At 40.5% G+C, this 20,652-nt stretch overlaps 1 protein-coding gene and 1 non-coding gene across 2 annotated transcripts in view; one reads left to right on the forward strand and one right to left on the reverse strand.

Moving 5' to 3' along the window:
• Positions 1-20,134, forward strand: part of LOC106092509 (ubiquitin carboxyl-terminal hydrolase nonstop) — a 40,220-nt gene extending 20,086 nt beyond the window's left edge. The window contains exons 2-5 of the mRNA XM_013259391.2: positions 2,816-3,217; positions 3,832-3,942; positions 4,008-4,795; positions 19,754-20,134. Coding sequence (XP_013114845.1) covers positions 2,816-3,217; positions 3,832-3,942; positions 4,008-4,795; positions 19,754-19,796 — 1,344 coding nt within the window. The 3' untranslated portion in view covers positions 19,797-20,134. The remainder of the gene's footprint in view (positions 1-2,815; positions 3,218-3,831; positions 3,943-4,007; positions 4,796-19,753) is intronic.
• Positions 20,135-20,250: 116 nt separating this feature from the next.
• Positions 20,251-20,322, reverse strand: Trnap-cgg (transfer RNA proline (anticodon CGG)). Its single transcript has one exon. It is a non-coding gene; the product is annotated as a tRNA-Pro (tRNA).
• Positions 20,323-20,652: the final 330 nt, after the last annotated feature.

A 20,652-nucleotide genomic window follows, 5' to 3' on the forward strand; every position in this document is an offset into this window, starting at 1 on the left:
ACAAATGCGATCCATGGTGGAGGGTATACAAGATTCGGCCCGGCCAAACTTAGCACGCTTTTACTTGTTTGTTATACTGAAGCTGCATGGAGGAATACATTTGCGAGCGTTTTCCCCAAAACGAAGATGGTACCAGCACTTGTTTCTATTATTTGATTGCGTACGCGGTTTTGAATAAGAACGTGTTTTTTGTCTGGAACGGTTTTCCAAAGCATCAATTCGACCAATGAGTTCATCTATTTTTGTTGACAAATTGCTTGCTGCAACATCCGGTTGAACCTCTGACACGAAGCATGTCGTAGAAGTCGAGAGTGTTTCCATGATTCTATCAGCTCGAATTCCCAAATGGTCTATTTCTTGAGAATCGCACACTGCTAATATGCTTCGGACTTTCTCTGGCAAACGCTCAATAAATAAAGTCTTTAAAACTTCATCAGAAATTTTGCCAGCTGACAAAGATTTTAAACGCTGTAGGCAATGTGACGGTTTCTGATCTCCCAATTCTAGACCGCTTAAAACACGTTTGATTTGATTTTCTGCCGATTCAGCGAAGGAATCTATTATACGTTTTTTTATGGTTGCATACTTATTGTTATTTGCAGTGTCCATTAGTATATCTTTCACTAAAAACAGTACCGATGGATCCAAATTTGCCACTAGGTATTCATATTTGGTTGAGTCTTGGGTAATCCTATATAAACGAAATGTTGCTTCAACTTGCAAAAACCATATAGCTGGTTCTTCTTTCCAAAAAGGTGGAAGTTTCGCGATTCTTGCCGATTCAATTCCAATATCATTAGAGGGAGGCATATCGCTATTTGCTGGATTGTTTTCTGTTGACATCTTAAAAGGTTGGAAAATTCTTAATTTCGGGGTCACCAAATTGTAGGACTGCCACAATTTAAATTAAAAGAATATTCTCCGAACTTCGTGTTTCAATCTTAACAATTTCAAACAAAACTGGAAATTTTATTTCAATACATAAAAAGTATTTTCTACAATAAATCCAAAGGCTCCTTAGACTATATTATTTTAAAAACTAACAAAGTAAAATACAGTACAAATATTGTGGAGATATAGTCACCACAGCCTTTACCGATGAAGGACGCCATCGGGTCAATTCTGTACATACGACCGGCTGCCTTGGGATCGGAATTTTGGTCGTCCTCTTTACGTATTTCACTATGGTCGCCGTCAAAAAACTACTTAGCTGGAGGTTCTACATTCATTCTGACAACATGGCCTAACCAATGCGACTATTGTATTTTGATGCGTTTAACTATGCTAACGTCGTCATACAGTTGGTAGTTCAAACAATGTCTATATTCTTCATCTACGCAGACTGGACCATATATTTTACGAAGGATCTTTCTTTCAAACACTCCAAACATGGCTACATCTGCTTTCGAAAGTAGCTGTGCTTCAAAGCCATACAACAATACGGATAGTAGTAGTTGTTGTTGTTGTAGCCACATTTTAATGTAGAGGTGGCGATCATAGGCACTCAGTATTTATGCCTATGATCGCCTCTCACTGAGGCTCTGCGCTCGATCCTGCTGACTGTCCGCGGCTGCAGTTGCAGCTACTCCGTATGGGGAATTCCACTACCCATAACCTGTGTACGCGCTCGGTAGCTCGCAGCTAAGCTTCTCGTAACAGCGATGTACACTACACGGATCGGACCTCAAAGCTCCAGCCCGTGTGGTGCAGTGTGTTTTGTTCTATCTTTCGTCTGCTTGGTTCTGTTGAATATCCAGATCCAGGAACTTTGCGACTAAAGTGGGGTGTGTCCAGAGGGACCTGGGTCTGAGTCGAGTGGATCTGGCTGATCAGTTAAAAAATGTGACGTGTGTCTTTTGGCCCCAGGTCACAATCGGGCCACACATCCTGCACGTTGGCATTTATCCCTGCTCTGTAGGAGTTGAGGCGGCTGCATCTACCGGATCGATGTTGAGCCAGAACTACTCTGATTTGCCGGAGAAAGTCAATTTCTTCAGGTGCGATGGGAGGCGGTTGTTCTCCTAGGACAACATTCACCGCATCTGCTTCTGTGTCATGTTGTCCACACTCGCTTGATCTTGAGAACCTCTTTCTTCCTATATCATGAAGAACCACCGTGAGGTTTCTGGGCGATGGATACCTATCCATAAGGTGATGATTTGGATGGTCCCTGCGATAACAGCCGGAAGGTATTGCTTAGACAGCATGTAGTTATGTCTTCACCCGGGTAGGATATTTGTCTCTTTATGAAGGTGGTTCACATAAGAACTGAGACAGCCCGTCGCAGCTCGAAGAGCGGCATTCTGCCAGATGTGAATATTATTCCACTGCGTGTCACATAGCTGACGAGACAACACTGGCGCTGCAAAACTTACCACTGACCGGCCAATTGCTTTGTATATGGTCATAAAGGTTTATTTGTTCCCCCTATAGGGGGTGTCAATGCATACTGTGGTAAATCTACGGCAGATGCTGCAACTGGAAAATCAATCAATTACATGGTAGGCTGTTTATATAGTCCAGGATCTTCTGCCTCATTGGGTTGGTTGGAATGTCCGTATCTATAGGTAAAATGAACCTAAGCTTCTGTGGTAAGAGCCATAATGTTGTTAAAAGACGTTGGCAGTTATATTTATAATAAGCCATATGTCACTTTTTTTGGTTTCTGTAGCTACATTTCTCTTCGGTTTTAGCTATGAATTTAAATTCGCCTATTCCGCATCTATCATTACCTTCTTGTTATTCGACTATAGTTTTAGAGACATTGTAATTTTATGCACATTGTAATTCTCTATTATTGTTTTCCCCCTTTTAGGCTTTGACATGTTGCTGCTTTGAATGTGGCAGTTATGGAATTCAACTATTTGCTTGTCTGCATTGCATCTATTTTGGTTGTCGAGGCTCCCACATAATATCTCATTTGCGTGCCAAAAAACATTCCATATCATTGGAATTGTCCCATGGTACATTATATTGTAACTCCTGTCGAGATTTCATTTATGATATACGTTCACGTGAAATCGCTGCCGTCAATCGCAAACTAGAGGCTAAAGATTTACAAAAGAGTCTCACTTGGACACCATGGATACCTACACCTAAGGAAACTAATTTAATGTTAGCTAATCCGCGTCGTCGTAATGTCAAAGCAAATGAAACATTGGGACTTAGGGGTCTCATTAATTTGGGATCCACATGTTTCATGAATTGTATTGTGCAGGTTAGTATAGTATGTAGTGCAATCTTTTTTTATGAGGACTTCCGTGGTCAAAACGTTAAAAATTAAAACTTGGGGACCAGTGACAACGATTTGTTTATACCAGGATTATCTATTTGTAAGTTAATGCAAATCATAAAAAACGTTTATCTAAATATAGAATATTAAAAAATGATAGTTGGTTGGATGGTTTCGGTGGTAACTAAGATTCGTTACGAATGTTTTGAATACATTACGGACTACGAACAACGAGTTGTTGCTGTAGTAGAGTGTTGTACACTGAAGCGGCAGCCTTTGCCAATGAAGGACTACATCGGGTCAATCCGGTACGTACAACCTGCGGCCACGGGATTGATGAACAATGAGTAGGGATGCTGGCTCTGGGATACGAAATAGTTTGCCATAGCCCTTGGCCAATGCAGAAACATGACGAAAAAGTTGCACAACCTTTAGATGGGTCACAAAAAATAAATAATCAAGTTCGGAAGATGTCATGAAACACCCGCAACATATAACGCGTTAAGTGATCATCTTATAATAAGTGACTAACATTAGTTAACTTTAATTGTTTTATATATTCCTTTCATTGGTTGTATCGTTTTTTCTGTTTCCTTCAGGCTTTAATACATACACCTCTCCTGAGTGATTACTTCCTATCTGATCGCCATGAATGTAGTGCAAAATCCTCAATGAAATGTCTTGTTTGTGAAGTTGCCCGTCTGTTTCAGGTAATATTTACTATAAATGTACATTACATTTCATTATTAAATATATGTGACTTTAATATTTATAGGAATTCTATTCGGGATCCCGTACACCATTATCACTTCATCGACTGTTGCATTTAATATGGAATCATGCCAAACACTTGGCTGGCTATGAGCAACAAGATGCTCATGAATTCTTTATAGCCACTCTGGATGTACTACACCGTCATTGTATTAAAGCCAAAGCCGAAACGGAAAGTGCCAATAAATCAAGTTCTTCGACAGCAACACACTCCAATTGTCCCACACAATGTAATTGTATTATAGATCAAATTTTTACCGGTATGCTGCAAAGTGATGTCGTCTGTCAATCTTGCAAGGGTGTCTCAACCACAATAGATCCTTTTTGGGATATCTCACTGGATTTGGGAGAGGCTCATGGTGGTGCCACGCCAAAATCTCTAATCGATTGTCTAGAACGTTATACACGGGCCGAACATTTGGGTTCTTCGGCCAAAATCAAATGTTCCACTTGCAAATCCTATCAAGAATCGACAAAACAATTTAGCCTGCGTACATTGCCAAGTGTAGCTAGTTTTCATTTGAAGCGCTTCGAACATTCTTCATTAATTGATAAGAAAATATCAACGTTTATATCGTTTCCCGTGGAATTCGATATGACACCGTTCATGTCGGAGAAGAATAACGCGTATGGAGATTTTCGTTATTCGCTGTATGCAGTGGTGAATCATGTTGGCACCATAGATGCTGGTCATTATACAGCGTATGTACGACACCACAAGGATACCTGGGTAAAATGTGATGATCATATTATAACAACAGCGACATTAAAACAAGTTCTGGATAGTGAAGGGTAAGTAAATATAAGCACTTTAAACTGTATTAAAAACCATTTTCAGTACATGTTGTCACTTCTCGTTTGACGTTTGGCTGTGTATGTTGTCTGGCTGTGAAGAAAAAATTTTATCGTGAAGCATCGTGGTTGTTCTAACCTGTTAATACGTGTTACACATATTATTGGACTCCTGTGGAGCTCCTAGATTTACTGGAAGCTGTATTTTTTATCAATTTTAACTGGAAAAAGTGTTTTTGGTGTTTTGTGGTGTGAGTGGTGGGCAGCCTGCTTGATTGGCCGCTGTGGAGGCCGAAATGAATGAGAAGGAGGAGAGGGCTGGGCCCTCGGAGACGCTAATTTTGTGTCGTATAGACACAGAAATGAAGAGAAAGAATTTGACGAATTCCAGAAAGAATGAAAATATTACCTTTACTGGTAATGGTGGTGGTGCAGCTACTGTTAATGGCGTGTGTGTGGCAAATGGTAATGGTGGTGTTTGTGCTAATGAAGACAATGTCAATGCAATTGATGCAAGTGGCTCGAATGAAGTGGCGATGGATGGTAATGAGGTGAGGAAAACAAGGAGGCGAGAGGAGAATGACGTGAATGACCCTAAGAAAAGGAGGATTAATGACGCTGATGTAAGATATACCCCAGAGCATTCAGGTGAGTGTTTGGTACTAGTTGATACATCTGAGGCAGATGGAGTTAACAATAAAAAAATCAGGAATGGCTTGTATTTTATATCTAAAATAAAAGATTTGAAATCGGATGAGTTTCAAAAGATTAAGAAGGTGGTTGCGATAGGGGTTACCCTATACAAGCTGACTTTTGATGATTGGGAGTCTGCGAATAAATTTATTGATAATGATGAGTTGAGGAAGAGGAAGTTGAGGCCTTTCGTGCCTCGGAACTTCATTGAGACTTTTGGGGTTATAAGGGACGTTCCCCTATGTTATTCTGAAGAGGAGATTATGGCTAATTCGACGGCTGGGAAAAAAATAACTTCGGTAAGAAGGTTTACTAGAAGAGATGCGAATGATCCCACTGTGTTTCATCCAACTGAGACGGTCAAGGTTGGATTTGCGGGGGATGACCATCCACAATGGATTATCTTTGAAAGGACTGTGCTGACTGTCAGGACCTTCTATCCGGCAGTAAGGCAATGTTTTAACTGTGGAAGGCTAGGGCATACCAAACAAGGATGCAGATCAAGAAAACGCTGTATTAAGTGTGGTAGCAATGAGGCGACTTGTGGAGGTGCTTGTGAAGAGAAGAGGTGTATTTTGTGTAATGGAAATGGCCATGTGGCAAAAGATAAGGATGTATGTCCAATTTGGCTGAAAGAAGTTGAAACGAACAAGATTATGACAAGAAAGAAGATGTCAAAGAAGGAGGTTTTCGATATGTACAAGAACCAGAATAGGTTTGATTTATTAGCTGATGATGACCAGTTTCCTGAGATTATGGGGAACAGGAGGACGAACAAGGCCACCAACGGCTGTGAAGACAGCAGAGAGAGGGAGGTAAATGAAATCCTTACACCGTACACCTTTAATTCCGTAGTGAAGAGACAGAGGAAGCCCTATATTCATAGACCTGGAGCTGAAATGCATCCAAGGATGTTTGGTGAGTCTCAGCCAGCCACGCCGGTGTACATGACTGATGCAGTTAGAACTTCGGAGCTGGAGAAGGTAACGGAAGAAATGTTAATATTTATGATGGATTTTTTGAGAATGACAGGCAATTCGATGGCAGTGGATGCCATGAATCATTTCGCTACTCGACTAAGCAAGTTTGGGGTGAATACAAATGTCCCTGTAAGCAATATGTCTAGCCTTACCAGTAGTCATGGTAAAGATACTACAATATAATGTGCAGTCGTTAACCAAAAATGGGAATTTTGTTGAGTTTTACCTTAACAACTACAATTTTGATATTGTGGCACTTTCGGAGATTTTCTCGGAGTGTCCTAATAAAAGAAATAAACTAGCCAATTACAACTTGATACAGCGATTTAGAAACGATGGCTATGGGGGAGTGGCCATTGGTTTCAAAAAATGCATTAGATTCGCCAATGTGGTATTTGATTCGGAGTATGACATATTGATTACTAAAACTACAAGCCTGAACAAGAATTTGGTGATTGCCTCAGTGTACTTTCCACCATCCCTGCCGCTTGGTGTTTTTTTGAGGGAGGCTGGGAGATTATGTTCCTTTTTGGAAAGGTTTCAGAATGTGGTGCTAATGGGAGACTTCAATGCCCGGAATGCTGTGTGGGGTGATACGATTACGAACAGGAAAGGCAAGGAATTGGAGGTGATTATTAATGACTCCAGACTCAAGTGTATCAACAATGGCAGCTGTACTTTTAAGAGGAATGATGACACGGATGGTTCTGTCCTGGATCTGACTTTTGTGAGTGCTGATCTGGCAGGTGCGTGGGAGGCCAGTCAGGGTTACCTAGGAGGCAGTAGACATTTTCCCGTAACGGTCAGCATTGAGCTGACTGGGGTGAAGAGGACGAAATTTCTGTCCAAGAAAAAGCTGATGCAGTCGTTGAGTAAGCTTGAACTAGAGCCAGATGTTGGTCTGATTGAGAGTGCCATTGGAAATGAGATGAGCTATGCGATGTGTGAGGTGGAAAGTGCCCGTTCCCCCAAGTTCTGGTGGACAGAGGAACTCAAGAGACTCTTTAGAAAGCAGCTGGCTGCTACCAAGAAGGCTAGGAAAGATCCGAGTTACAGCAATCTAGAGTTGGCAAGGAGAGAAGTGGAATTGTGGAAGAAGAGGGTAGCTGAGGCGAAAAAGGAAAGTTTCCTGAACAAAATTAATGAGATTAACCATACTCCCAATACAAGGGAGGCATGGAGATTTATAAATAATGTCAGAGGACGAATGAATCCCCAGAGGGCTTTGTGGAATGAAGAAAATAATGAAAAATATTTGGAATACCTGAAGGGTCAAGTTGTGGATGCATTAGGTAATGCAAGGAGTGTTGCTGTGGAATCAGATTGTGGGACGGTAGAGCCCTTTGAGTTTGAGGAATTTGAAAATTGCTTAATGAACAAAAGGATGCGATCTGCGGGTGGGCACGATGGTGTGACCTATGCAATGTTAAAGGCGCTGCCAGGAATCTCCAAAAGGGCAATTTTGATGGCGTTGAACAATGCTTTTCTAAGTAACGACATTTCTGACAACTGGAGAACAATTAAGATTGTCCCAATTCCTAAACCCAACAAGGACTATAATGACATTGCTAGTTTTAGACCGATCTCCCTCATTTCGGTCTTTCTAAAATGCATAAATTTAATGATCAAAGACAGGTTGATGGACTATGTGAAGTCCTGTGGTGCTGTCCCTGCTAGATCTTTTGCATATTTCAAAAACAGGTCCACTAATACCTGCATTAATGAATTGCTTCATAGAATTGCAATCCTTAAGGCGAATGGCTTTAAGGTAATACTTCTCTCCTTGGATATAAGTAATGCCTACAATTGTGTGGACATTGGATTATTGCATGACATACTAACTGATCTTGGTTTTAATGAATGGTACTGTAGCTGGATATATAACTTTCTCTCTTTAAGAGTATTGAAGATGGGCAGGAAGGAGGTGGTGATCAGGAATGGTATCCCTCAAGGTAGTTGCCTTTCACCCGTTCTTTTTAACCTTTACACGGCAGGCCTGCACTCACTGGAGGATAGAAATACTTTAGTTTTTCAGTATGCAGATGACTTTATTCTGTTGTCATTTAATCGGGATTATGACCTAGCTTTAGTGAACCTGAAAAGTAAAGCGACTCTTTTTCGGGACAAATGCGAAAGATTGAACCTGTCCTTCAATCCGGACAAGTGCCACACCATGTATTTTGCTAAAACCAGCCATAGAAAAGTAGATCTTGTGTTGGAAGGGAGGAGTGTTGAACATGCAAGACAGATAAAATTTCTGGGAAGGCATATCTCGTGTTCACTAGCGGTGAAAGGGCACTATGACTCCATTAGGCCGGATGTAGGAGGAAGAATTAATATGCTGAAATGCTTATCGTCTATAAGAGGGGGTCTGCACCCTAAGACAGCTCTGAATGTGTATAGGAGCCTGGTCAGGTCCAAGTTGGAGTACTCCAGGACGACTACGGCGCATAGCCCACAGTATATAAATAAGCAGATACAAAGGATGCAGAATGGAATGCTAAGGAGATGTTTGGGGGTGTCTAGGTCGACCCCTGTGCACGATATTTATGCCCTGGCCCATGAATTACCCCCTGAGCACAGAGCGGCTCTTCTTACGGTCAAGGAGTTGCTCAGGCTGCGAAGGGACAACTTTTACCTCTATGACATGGTAGCTGACAATCCCAGGGTTAAATCCAGCTACAGTCATGTATATAATGAATTTAAGGATGTTTTTGACCGGGTTGGGGATATTATATGTCCGATTGCCTCTAAAAAGATCTCTGTTACACTCAACCGATTATCAGACAGAAAAGAAGCTACTCCTAAGGAAGTTATAAAGCAAATCTATAACAAAGAATTCTATGAATATAAAAATAGTGGCTTTACGATTTTTGCCACAGACGCCTCCCTATCTGAGAATGCTACTGGATGCGGGGTCTTTGTCCCCACTCTGGGGTACAAGTTTTATTTCAAGATTGATTTCAAGGCCTCCTCTACATTTGGGGAGCTTTGGGCGCTATACAAGGCCTTAGAGATTGCCGTTGAGGATGGGCATGAAAGATGCGTGTTCTTCACAGATAGCCTTGCGGCCTGTAAGGCTCTGGGCAGTAAGAACATTGATGATTATGTGGCATCCCTATTTCATCAGAAACTGAACTTGTCTGACATACAGGCATGTCATGTGGTCTGGGTTCCAGGACACTCCGGAATTGATTTCAATGAGACAGTGGATGAGATAGCCAAGCGGGCAACTGAATGTGGTGCGCCGATGGAGGCCGAGCTGTCCCACAAGGAGGCTATGAATATTATAAAGAGAAGATTATGGGAAAGATGGAATGATTGTTTTGCTGAGACCTCGAGAGAAAAGGGCAAATTTTTCTATCGCCTGTACAAAGATGTTACTGAGAAACCATGGTTTCTCAGGATGAACCTTGATTCGGCTGAGGTGAGAATTATCAACAGGCTTCACACGGGACATACGTGTGACAAGGTTTATTTGCACAAAATAGGTGCAATCTCCACTCCGATTTGCGACACGTGCTGGAAGCCCGGTACAAGCCACCATGCCATTTTTGAATGCACCAAATATGATGTGCTCCGTGGGAACTATACTTTTTTTAAACGCCACAAGGATATTGAAGCCATACTAAGTACCAAGGAGGTTAATACTTATAAAGCACTCGTTGCCTTTATTGTGGAAGCGGAGATTAATTTGTAAAAGTTACTATCCCTTGTTTGAGAATATAGGGATACTCGATTAAGCTGTGATTGGAACTGTGATATAACATAGTGCATACGTTATAGTATGCGATCGTTGACAACTAATTATACTTTATGCCAGTTTACTGGCTAGGATTATATGGATTTTACCACCTAAGACACTGTGATAATAAATTAAGATTTTCAACATTCTCTTTTAGCAGCGGGCCTGCTTCGTTTTTAATCGAACACTATTATACCACTCACACTGGGTCTTGGAGCTGTCTCCCACTGCTGCTTGGTCCAACATCGTTTTATCTACACGCCCCTGAGGGAGGGGTATAGGAGAAGCTGTTCATCTGATGTAGACTGGGTCTACATGCAGTAGTTAATAACCTGGCTTTTGGTGCCTTATAAGCATCGCCATAACTCAACCCACAACCCAAAAAAAAAGTACATGTTGTACCAGCGTCAAATAGAGATTTATTCTTGGAGAGGGGAGACTCTCCGACTGGTGAACAAAGCAAAACAAACAGGAAATGAGGTACTAGAAGGGTTCGATGCTAACTGTCACCAAATTTCGTTGGGTAGTACCGACCAGCGGGGCCAAGCCATGGCAGAATTCTTGAATACTTACGATCTAATAACATACATTATTGGTAATATCGTTCTTTTTGTTAATAGGATAGGGGAGGAGGTTTTAGATTTGGCAATATATTCGCAAAATCTAATCGATGAGGTTCAGGATGGTATGGTCTCCATGGATCACTCCAATTGGACACAATTCGGAAGACTACTTAGAAAAATATTTGGGAAAGATACTTTAGATTATCCAAGCATAGAAGACATTGACGACAATGTCAATCCCATGCACCGGATTGACCCGATGGAACCTTCGTCGACGAAGTCATGGGAGAGACACATCCGTACCAGGATTAAAAAGAACCCCGGACCCTGGTTCTGTTCGGTTTGACTGAACCGCCTCAAACATCGGTCGGTGTCGGTGAGGTGTACCCGGTGCATGGAGTACATTTCCGATATTGCTCTGGTCTCATATCACTACGGGAGTATAGTCATACTGAATATGTTGCAAGTTGCTGTGTGAACATAGACATCAGTGGGTCACAAGCGTCGTCGTCGTCGCATTTTGCGTCCTCTTCGTCGGACTATATACGCAATAGCAGCATCCCAGTCGGAAGAACATATTGGTCGCAGCGGTACTACAGACATGCTCGGTATACATACCGCCGGTTGGTAGTTGTGATCCAGTTTATGGCCAACCTTACAAACCCGACATAAGTGGGCTACTGTCCGGCCAAAATCGTCTGGTTCTAGGAGACTTTAAAGCGCATCACTTTCATGGCATTCTCCTCTAAGTAACGACCAGCGGGTCATACCTTTGGCAGAGCAGATTGAAAGCTCCATGTTTTGCACGGTGAATGAGGATGTCCAACTAGGATTACGAGAAGATGCAGCAACTCGCCAGACATTTCCATTGCATCCTCTGATCTCCTGAGTGACTCCCCATAATCCTCACCATTGACCGACCACCCAACTTCATAACCTCTGAGCGCGGAACGTTTTTCAATCAAAAGAAGGCCGATTGCGCCATCTTCAAAGAATACCCCATTCACCGCTTCAGTAAACTGACACCCCCTCGAATGTGCGAGTTGCCGAGAGGAAATTCCGAGACATCATAAACGCAGCAGTCGTACGTTTTATACCAGCCGGTCGAATACCCCAAGTGCGGTCCAATTTCTCGGCGCAAGCAGTGGTACTCGCAGACGAGTGTGATAGGATTCGTTGTCGGACTCCAGAAACAGCGAAGTGAATCTGGAAATAATCAGGGTAGTCAATGAACATAGGCGGAATTTGTGTATGGAATCTCCGATCCGATGGACAGCCCTCACAAATCATGCAAGGCGTTGGGCCTCGACGACAGCGGCCTAGCGCCCCTATTGCGTAGTGTTGCGTAGTGCTGAAATTTAACCCGACCTTTGAATGTTATTTTATCATGTATTTTGTAATACTATTTTATCGTATATGCTTAAATTTTCTATTATTTCCTGGAAACAACTTTTGATGATTTTGTCTGTGATTCCGTATTACATATATAAATTTGCCAAATAATGGATCTCAATAGTATAAGTGATATAGTTCATGATAATTCTATTTTACGTTCCCAACTTTCCAATTTCAGTAATAATTTAAATATTGCACATTTTAATGCCCAAAGATTCAACATTAAGCCAACGTCTACTAAACTGACAGAAATAAGAAACATTGTTCAAGATAGTTTTCTTGACATTTTTGGTGTAAGCGAAACATGGCTTAAAAATCATAACTCTTATTTAGTTAATATGTCTGGCTACTCTACATTTAGCAATGATCGCCCTCTTCGTAGAAGTGGTTGTGTTGCGTTATTTATCTCGAAGAAACCTCCTGCTAAGGTTGTATATTCAGGTCTAAACTACGGTGTTGTGGAATGACTGTTTGTAGTATTGGTCGAGCGAGAGAGAACATTTCGAGTCCTTTCAGAGATTTTTGATCTACTTGTTCGCTACTCAAATATTGTAATCATGGGCGACTTCTATAATTTGTTTATTTAATGCTTCCAAGTCTTGTAGTGTTAGACGGGCATGAATGTGTATGCATATATCATTTGTGCATAATTCTCTACCGACGCACTATGATGCATTTCATCATTCGTCTTTTCTCAACAGCAGATATTGATGTACAATTGCACATTTTTATGAACGGGATTAAAACAATCCATACTGTTTTCCCTACGAGGAGAACTAGTTTGTATAGGAATAATCATGATGACTGGATTAATGCTCCCACTGCTCGTTATCATCAGTCATTAGCCGATATAGCCTATAAAGCCTATCTTCGTGACAAGAGTGAACAGAATTGGGCGGTATATTGTAGGGCAAGAAATCGGGCTAAGACTGTCAAAAGACGTCTAAAACGGAAATGCCACTATGCTATGTTTGAAAAATGTGAATACCAAGGCTCTTTGGAATATTATTAGAGACAATAGAATTATCAGAAGTAGAATGCCCAATTTTGACATACATACCTTCTGTCAGTAGTGTTGATGACTTAAATGAGAGATTTATAAATAACCAACTGGATATTATGGGTGACATGAGTTCTTTTCTTTCTTCGTTACCGGCGAACGAAGGGGTTTCCTTTACTTACATAACCAGTGAGGACCTATTTTCTGCATTTTCGTTCATAAAATCAAATGCCACTGGAGATGATGGATCTGCTCTCAAATTCTACAGGATTGTATTACGCTTCAGAACTTTACGAGAACTTTCTTCATTTAGTTAACACTCACATTATGGCATCCAGCTTCCCCAAGGAGTGGAAAACTGCTGGGATTATTCCTATAAAAAAAACGTCGAATTACAACGAATATAGACCCATCCTACTTCTTCCTATTTTGTCCAAGGTGGTTGAGTATGTTTTAAAGAAACAGTTCGTTGATTACCTGGAACGTTGCAGATTGCTTTCTGACTCTCAATGTGAATTCAGAAGTCAAAGGAGCACATCTATGCTACTGTTGGGATTAACTGAATCCATTAGAGAAAAATGTTCTCATGATAAAATATGCCTTCTGCTATCGTTGGATTTGGAAAAGGCTTTCGATCGCGTTGACCATTTTGTCTTGATCAGAAAACTTCATCGGTTTTTTGGGCTCGGTCTAGAAGCCTGTAAATATTTTGCTCACACCTTTCTGGCAGATCACAATAGGTCCATGGGGATCGGTCGAATATTTTTCCAGTAAGAAGCAAAGTCCCTCAGGGCTCCATTCTTCGACCACTTCTTTTTATAATTTTTATAAATGACCTTTTTAAGTGTTTTGACACATTTTGTTTGCCCTTATCTTATGCCAAGATTGTAACATTTGTAACAAGCTCAAGGCTTTAGTTGTCTCTACTCATCGCGGCATTCAACTAAACTTTATTTATAATGGTGAGGACATTGATTTTGTACATAGTCTACAATGCTTGGGTGTTACCATTGATGATAAACTCTCATTTGATGTGCATATTGATAACGTATTTAGTCCCACTAATGTAGCACTTCGCCAACTATACAACTGTGATCTAATGTTACCACTTTCATTAAAGGAGTGACTTGTACATGCTTTGATCCATGCATCCTTTATTGTATTGATAATTTCATCTCAATGAATAACTTATATATATATACATATACATTTGCATACATTCGAATATGTTTACATTTTTTTCCTTCTCTCTCATCCTATTTTTTATTATCTAGTTGGGAACTATAATATTTTGACCTATTACAAACTTTTCTTTCTTTTTCAAATTAATTTATTTCTTTTTTATAAAGAATCTTTTCAAATCTTAGACTATAAGTCACTATTATAATATATTTTGTATATTAAACAAAAGGAGTAGTTCATTGTAATTTGTTTAAATTGGCCTCTGTGTGGCTACAAGTTGCATTACCTGAATAAAATTAAAAGAAATGAATCTCTACACTGATGCTGAAGAATCTGGATTTGCCTGGAGTTGAGTACCTTACTACTGTCCTCAACCTGTCTTTGAACACTCTTATAGTTTCTGATGTCTGGAAAATTGGCAGAGTGGTCCCACTACTGAAGCCTGGAAAGGCCCCGAGTTTAGGGGAGTCGTACAGACCGATTTCCCTTCTCTCACCAGTAGCAAAGACGCTTGGGGCTTCAATCAGCTCAGGCCATGTGATGGACGATCCTCGTGGCACTGGACCTATCGAAGGCATTCGACACCGTTAGCCATGCCAAACTATTTGAGGACATCGCCAACACGTCCCTCAAGCCAGGCCTGAAACGCTGGGTCGCGAAATATCTGTGTGGTCGCCAGTCATTTGTGGAATTTAGGGATAAGAATTCGAAGCACCGTAGAGTGAAACAGGGAGTTCTCCAAGGTGAGGTATTATCTCCGGCACTATTAAACCTCTACCTATCCTTCATTCCACCCCCTCTAGATGGCATAGAGATCGTATCATATGCGGACGATTGTACGATCATGGCATCAGGCCCCCCACCCATTGATGACTTCTGCGATAGGTTGAACGTCTACCTCAACGAGCTTGCCTCATATCCGCCACCAAATCTTCAGCCACATTGTTCACTACAAAAACGCGTTAGGTGAATACTGAGCTGACTGTGATGGTCGATGGAGAAATGATTCCGACCATCAAGCGTCCCAAAATACTTGGCGTCACATTTGACAGCTCTTACACATGCCACAGCAATCTGCGATAAAGTCAAAAGTAGAAACAAGGTTCTCAAGTCACTTGCTGGCAGCACTTGGGATGCAGACAAAGAAACCTTGTTGACCACATACAAAGCAATTGGCTGGTCTGTGTGAAGTTACGCAGAACCAGTGTGGTCTCGTCAGCTTTGTGACACGCAGTGGAATAATATTCAGATCTGTCAAAATGCCGCCCTCCGAACTGCGACGGGCTGTCTCCTCAGTTCTAATGTGGACCACCTCCATCAGGAGACAAAGATCCTACCGGTGCGAAGACATAACTACATGCTGTCTCAGCAATACCTTTTGGGCTGTTATCGCAGAGATCATTCAAATCATTATCTAGTGGATAGACATTCACCGCCCAGAAGCCTTTAGATAGATTTACATGATCTAAAGCGTGAGGTTCAGCGCTACAAGAGAGAACCTCTAGATCAAGCGGGTCTAGAACACATTCATGCAGACACGGTAGCCGGTGTAGTAAATAGTTACCGAGTGAATGCAGTCCTTAGAGAATGACCGCCTCCGATTGCACCCGAAGAAATTGACCTTCCCCGGCAAACCAGAGTAGTTCTGGCTCAATTACGTTCCGGCAGATGCAGACGCCTCAGCTCCTACAGAGCAATGATCGATGCCGACGTGCATGATGTATGTCCCGATTGTGACTATGGACCACACGATACACGTCACAAGTGTCACTGCCCAGCCAGACCCACTACTCGACTCAGACCCAGATCCCTGTGGACGCACCCCATTTTAGTCGCAGAGTTCCTGGGTCTTGACACTCAACAGAAACCAGCAGACGAAAGATAGAACACAACAAACTGTTAAAGCAACAAGAACAATGTCAAGAATTGCGGCTGCATAATAATAGCAATCAGCCCAAGAAAAACCTTGGACGACCGGGGAGATTCGCAATATGAGAAAGAGTTTCGCAGACTCTATGCAAATGCAAATTTGCCCATGAACATCCCATTAAGAAACAGGGGCAAACTTCTCACATATCAACGAGTGCTGTTCGATTCGCATCTTCCACAATATACGAAGGAACTAACGAAGGCACCAGAATTCGGGAACAGTGAGATGAATCGAAGGCTTATCATTACAGACTTTGTGGTAAAGGAAGCCTTATAGAGCTACCTACCATTTAATTCACACGGACCTAACGGAATATTTTTGGCGTTACTACAGAAGGAGACGGACTACCCCCCGGCACGGAATAAATATGAGCACCACACAGGCTAGCGGCCCCATATGGCCGCTTTATTCACAGCGAGCCTAGACTTGGAAATACCATATGCTAAGGAACATGTCAAATTGTGGTCCAATGACATCGGATGGCATTTTCTCGCCACTCCTCGCTTATGCTGGCGACATTTGTGAGGTATATGGTTCATTTTATCATTAAGCGGAAATTTGAATTGGACAGCATCGATATGTGAGAATTCCTCCCACTGCTCCTTAAATTTGATTTTTTTAACGAAAAAATCCCCTTTAGCTCTTAAAAAATCAATAAATTTTAATTGTAAAAATCCATTTTCACTTTGAGAATTCACTTTTACTTCGAAAAAAAACATTTTTACTCTAAATTATTTTTTTTATTTAAAAAATAATTTGCTCTGATGGAATATCATTTCTAAATTAAAAATCGTTCAAGAGTAATAAATCACTTTTACGTAAAAATTATTTTTACCGTTAAAAATCATTTTAACTGTACAAAAATGTTTTTAATAAAAAGTTTACTGTAAAAATGATTTCATTTTTACCCTAAACAATTATTTCTATAGAAAAAATTCTTTTTACTGTAGAAAGAATTTTTAATTTAAAAAAAAATTGTTTAAATTGCAAGTAGTCACTTTTATATTAAAAAACTATTTTTACTCCAAACAAAATTTTTATTGTAAATATTATTTTTAATTTAAAAAAACCGTTTCATATGCAAAATGCCTTTTACTGTAAAAATGCAAAAAATTACTTCTATTATTAAAATCAGTTTACTGTTAAATATTTTAGCTGTAAAAAATCATTTTTAATAAATTTTTGGTGTAAAAATCCATTTTTAATTTGAAAAATCATTGTAACTGCGAAAAATTATTTTTAATTTAAAAAAATTGTTTTAAATACAAAAAAAAACTTTTACAGTAATAATCATTTTTAAAGTAAAGAATCATTTTTACTGTAAAAACCATTTTTAATTTAAAAAATTTTAAATGTAATAAATATGCATATTTTTTAAATATGCATATTTATTTGCAATTTCTTCAACGTTATTATTATAGTTAGTTAAAGGGATGTTGAAAAAATTCTTGAATCAATGAATGCTCTTTTGAGTGTCTTAATAGAGTGCCATAGAATTAAACCTCATGTTGTTGTTGTTGTAACCACATATTAGGATGTGGAGATAGAGATCCTTGCCAATGTCAGATATGTGAGCAAGCTCGTTCCGTTCCATGAGGCTGGTCGCCGCGGGAATATGATGCTCATTGGTAATTTAAAAGCGGCAATAATTTGCCTTTTCATATTGGGTATCACAGGCATTCAGTATTTAAGCAAGAGACGGTGCCCATCGGCCTCTCACTGTGACTCTCCGCTCGATACCGCTGTTTGTCCGCGACTGTCGTTGCAGCTACTACGTATGGAGCATTATACTATCGGCAAACTGTTGACGCATCCAGTAGCTCGCAGCTAAGCAATCAACACCACACAGATCGGACCTCAATGTTCAGCCTGTGTGGTGCTCACAGATATCCCGCACGGGACCATTCTAGGTTGTTGTTGTTGTTGTAGCAGTACAATAGTCCGCATATGATACGATTTCTATGCCGTCTGGAGGGGGTGGAATGGAGGATAGGTAGAGGTTAAACAGTGCCTTGGGGAACTCCCTGTTTCACTCTACGGTGTTTCGACTTCATATCCCTAAATTCCACATATGACTGGCGACCACACAGATAATTCGCGATCCAGCGTTTCAGGCCTGTCTGGAGAGACGTGTTGGCGATGTCGTATCCAGTGCCACGAGGACCGTCCTATCACATGGCCTAGGTTGATTGAAACCACGGCAAATGTGTGCGGTGATGGCATGCAAAGCTCTTGTTCCATATTGATGCTCGGGGAATGGAAATTCTCCTACGAGACTAGGGAGAAGTAATGCCTTAAGCGTCTTTGCCATTGGTGAGAGAAGGGAGATCGGTCTGTACGACTCCCCCAAACTCGGGTCCTTTCCAGGCTTCAATAGCGGGATCACTCTGCCAATTTTCCAGACATGGGGAACTATAAGAGTGTTCATAGACAGGTTGAGGACAGTAGTAAGGTACTCAACTCCAGGTGAATCCAGATTCTTCAACATCAATGTAGAGATTCCGTCGGGGCCCAACGCCTTAGATGATTTGGCGCCATGGATGGCATTTGTAACTTCGCCCACGGTAAATTGTTATGGCTGTTCGTCGGCTCGGAGACCACGAATACGGCGAATGGCTCCTTCTTGCCCTGTCACTCTCGGGATGCACAATGAATTGACGGTTAAACAACCTGACGCATCTCTTCGGATCAGTCACGGTTATCTCGCCAAAAGTGACTGAGGTCCTGTCATCCTGTCTACCGGGGTTCGAGAGCGACTTAACAGTAGACCACAGCTTGCCTACACCGGTGCCTAAGTTACATTGCTCCAAGTGTTCCAGCCACAAATTCCGCTTATATTCGTTGACCACCCTGTTTATTCCCAGCTCGCTGATTCTGGGGTTAGTGGGGTCCATACCACGAGTACCACTGCCTGTGCCGGGAAGTTGGGCCGCACTTGGGGTGTTCGACCGGCTGGTATAAAGCGAACGGATGCTGCGTTAATGATGTATCGGAATTTCCTCTCGTGACACCAATGAACACCACACAGATCGGACCCCAATGTTCCAGCTTGTGTGTTGCTCACAGCTATCCCGTGCCGGGTTGTTTTATTTGTAATTTTTACCAATATTTCGACCACCGCAGGTGATCTTCATAAGGGTTTGAACTATAAATTTAACAAACAAGTAATTTTACAAAAAATTAAAAACATTTGAAAATATACTATATATAATTACATTTTGAAACAAAACAATAGACTTTTCCTTTACAGCGCACAAGTTCGACTAAACCTCTCTCATTTTTGTCTGTAGTTTTGTACCAAATTTCTGTAAATCTATCTGTGCACAATTGTCTGTGTCTTTCTTAAAGTTCATGCGTTTGTTTGTAGGGGTGTCAAAAATATGCAACACTTCTAAAGTAAATCGTTTCATATAAAATCTATCACTAATTATATATATTATTTTTATTTTCTCTTTTCTTTCCTCTTCCAGGTATTTACTATTTTACCATAAAAACATATTGGAATATGAATAAGAGACTGGAATATATACTAGAAACACAAATACAAACAGGCATAATACTAAACACAATCTTTTAAAACTCAAGAAAATCCTAAAATACAAATGAAAAAACAACAAAACAAACAAATCAACAAATTTATCAAATAATTATGCAAGAAAAAGTCACATAAGAAAAAAATTGTATTATTTTTATTTTTAATAATAGTCGATATTGGTGGTAACTTACATAGCAAAAGGAGAAACTGAACAGAAAAATATAAATTTTTTTGGCTAGATGTACAAATGAAAAAAAGTTTAAAATGTTATATACCAGAAATTATTTAAAAAAAAGTACCATGCAGAAAAAATCCATTTCTAGGCTTTCATTTCAATTTCCTTGTATATGTGTGCGTGTGTTTTTATTTTTGGTAAATTTCCCCTTAATGAAAAAAACAAGAAAAATTTATAAAAAAAAAGCATTCGATTCTGGGCTCGTCCGGGATTTGAACCCGGGACCTCTCACACCCGAAGCGAGAATCATACCCCTAGACCAACGAGCCACACATATTTGTGGCGTTAATTGGTAATAAGTACAGCAGCTATTCAGTGGTGAATACGCAAAGGGGAAATGATGGGAAATTTTCATGGTGAATAAATGATGTTATAGGAGGTAAGTTATTGGCAATGCTAAGTATTGGCAAAGCACTGGCAATGACAACATCTCTCGTAAGATGTCGCTTAAACTAGAGCTAAGTTAGTGATAGCGACGTGTAGTAACGTTAACATGATATGTGTTGTTGTTGTGTACCCTTTACACTGAGCGTTTTAATAAGCGTATACATGAACTGAATGATTATCCGATTTTACGGATATTAAATTCGTGCTATATA

The sequence above is a fragment of the Stomoxys calcitrans genome, chromosome 1, assembly GCF_963082655.1.
Source record: "Stomoxys calcitrans chromosome 1, idStoCalc2.1, whole genome shotgun sequence".
Taxonomy (NCBI): Eukaryota; Metazoa; Arthropoda; class Insecta; order Diptera; family Muscidae; genus Stomoxys; species Stomoxys calcitrans.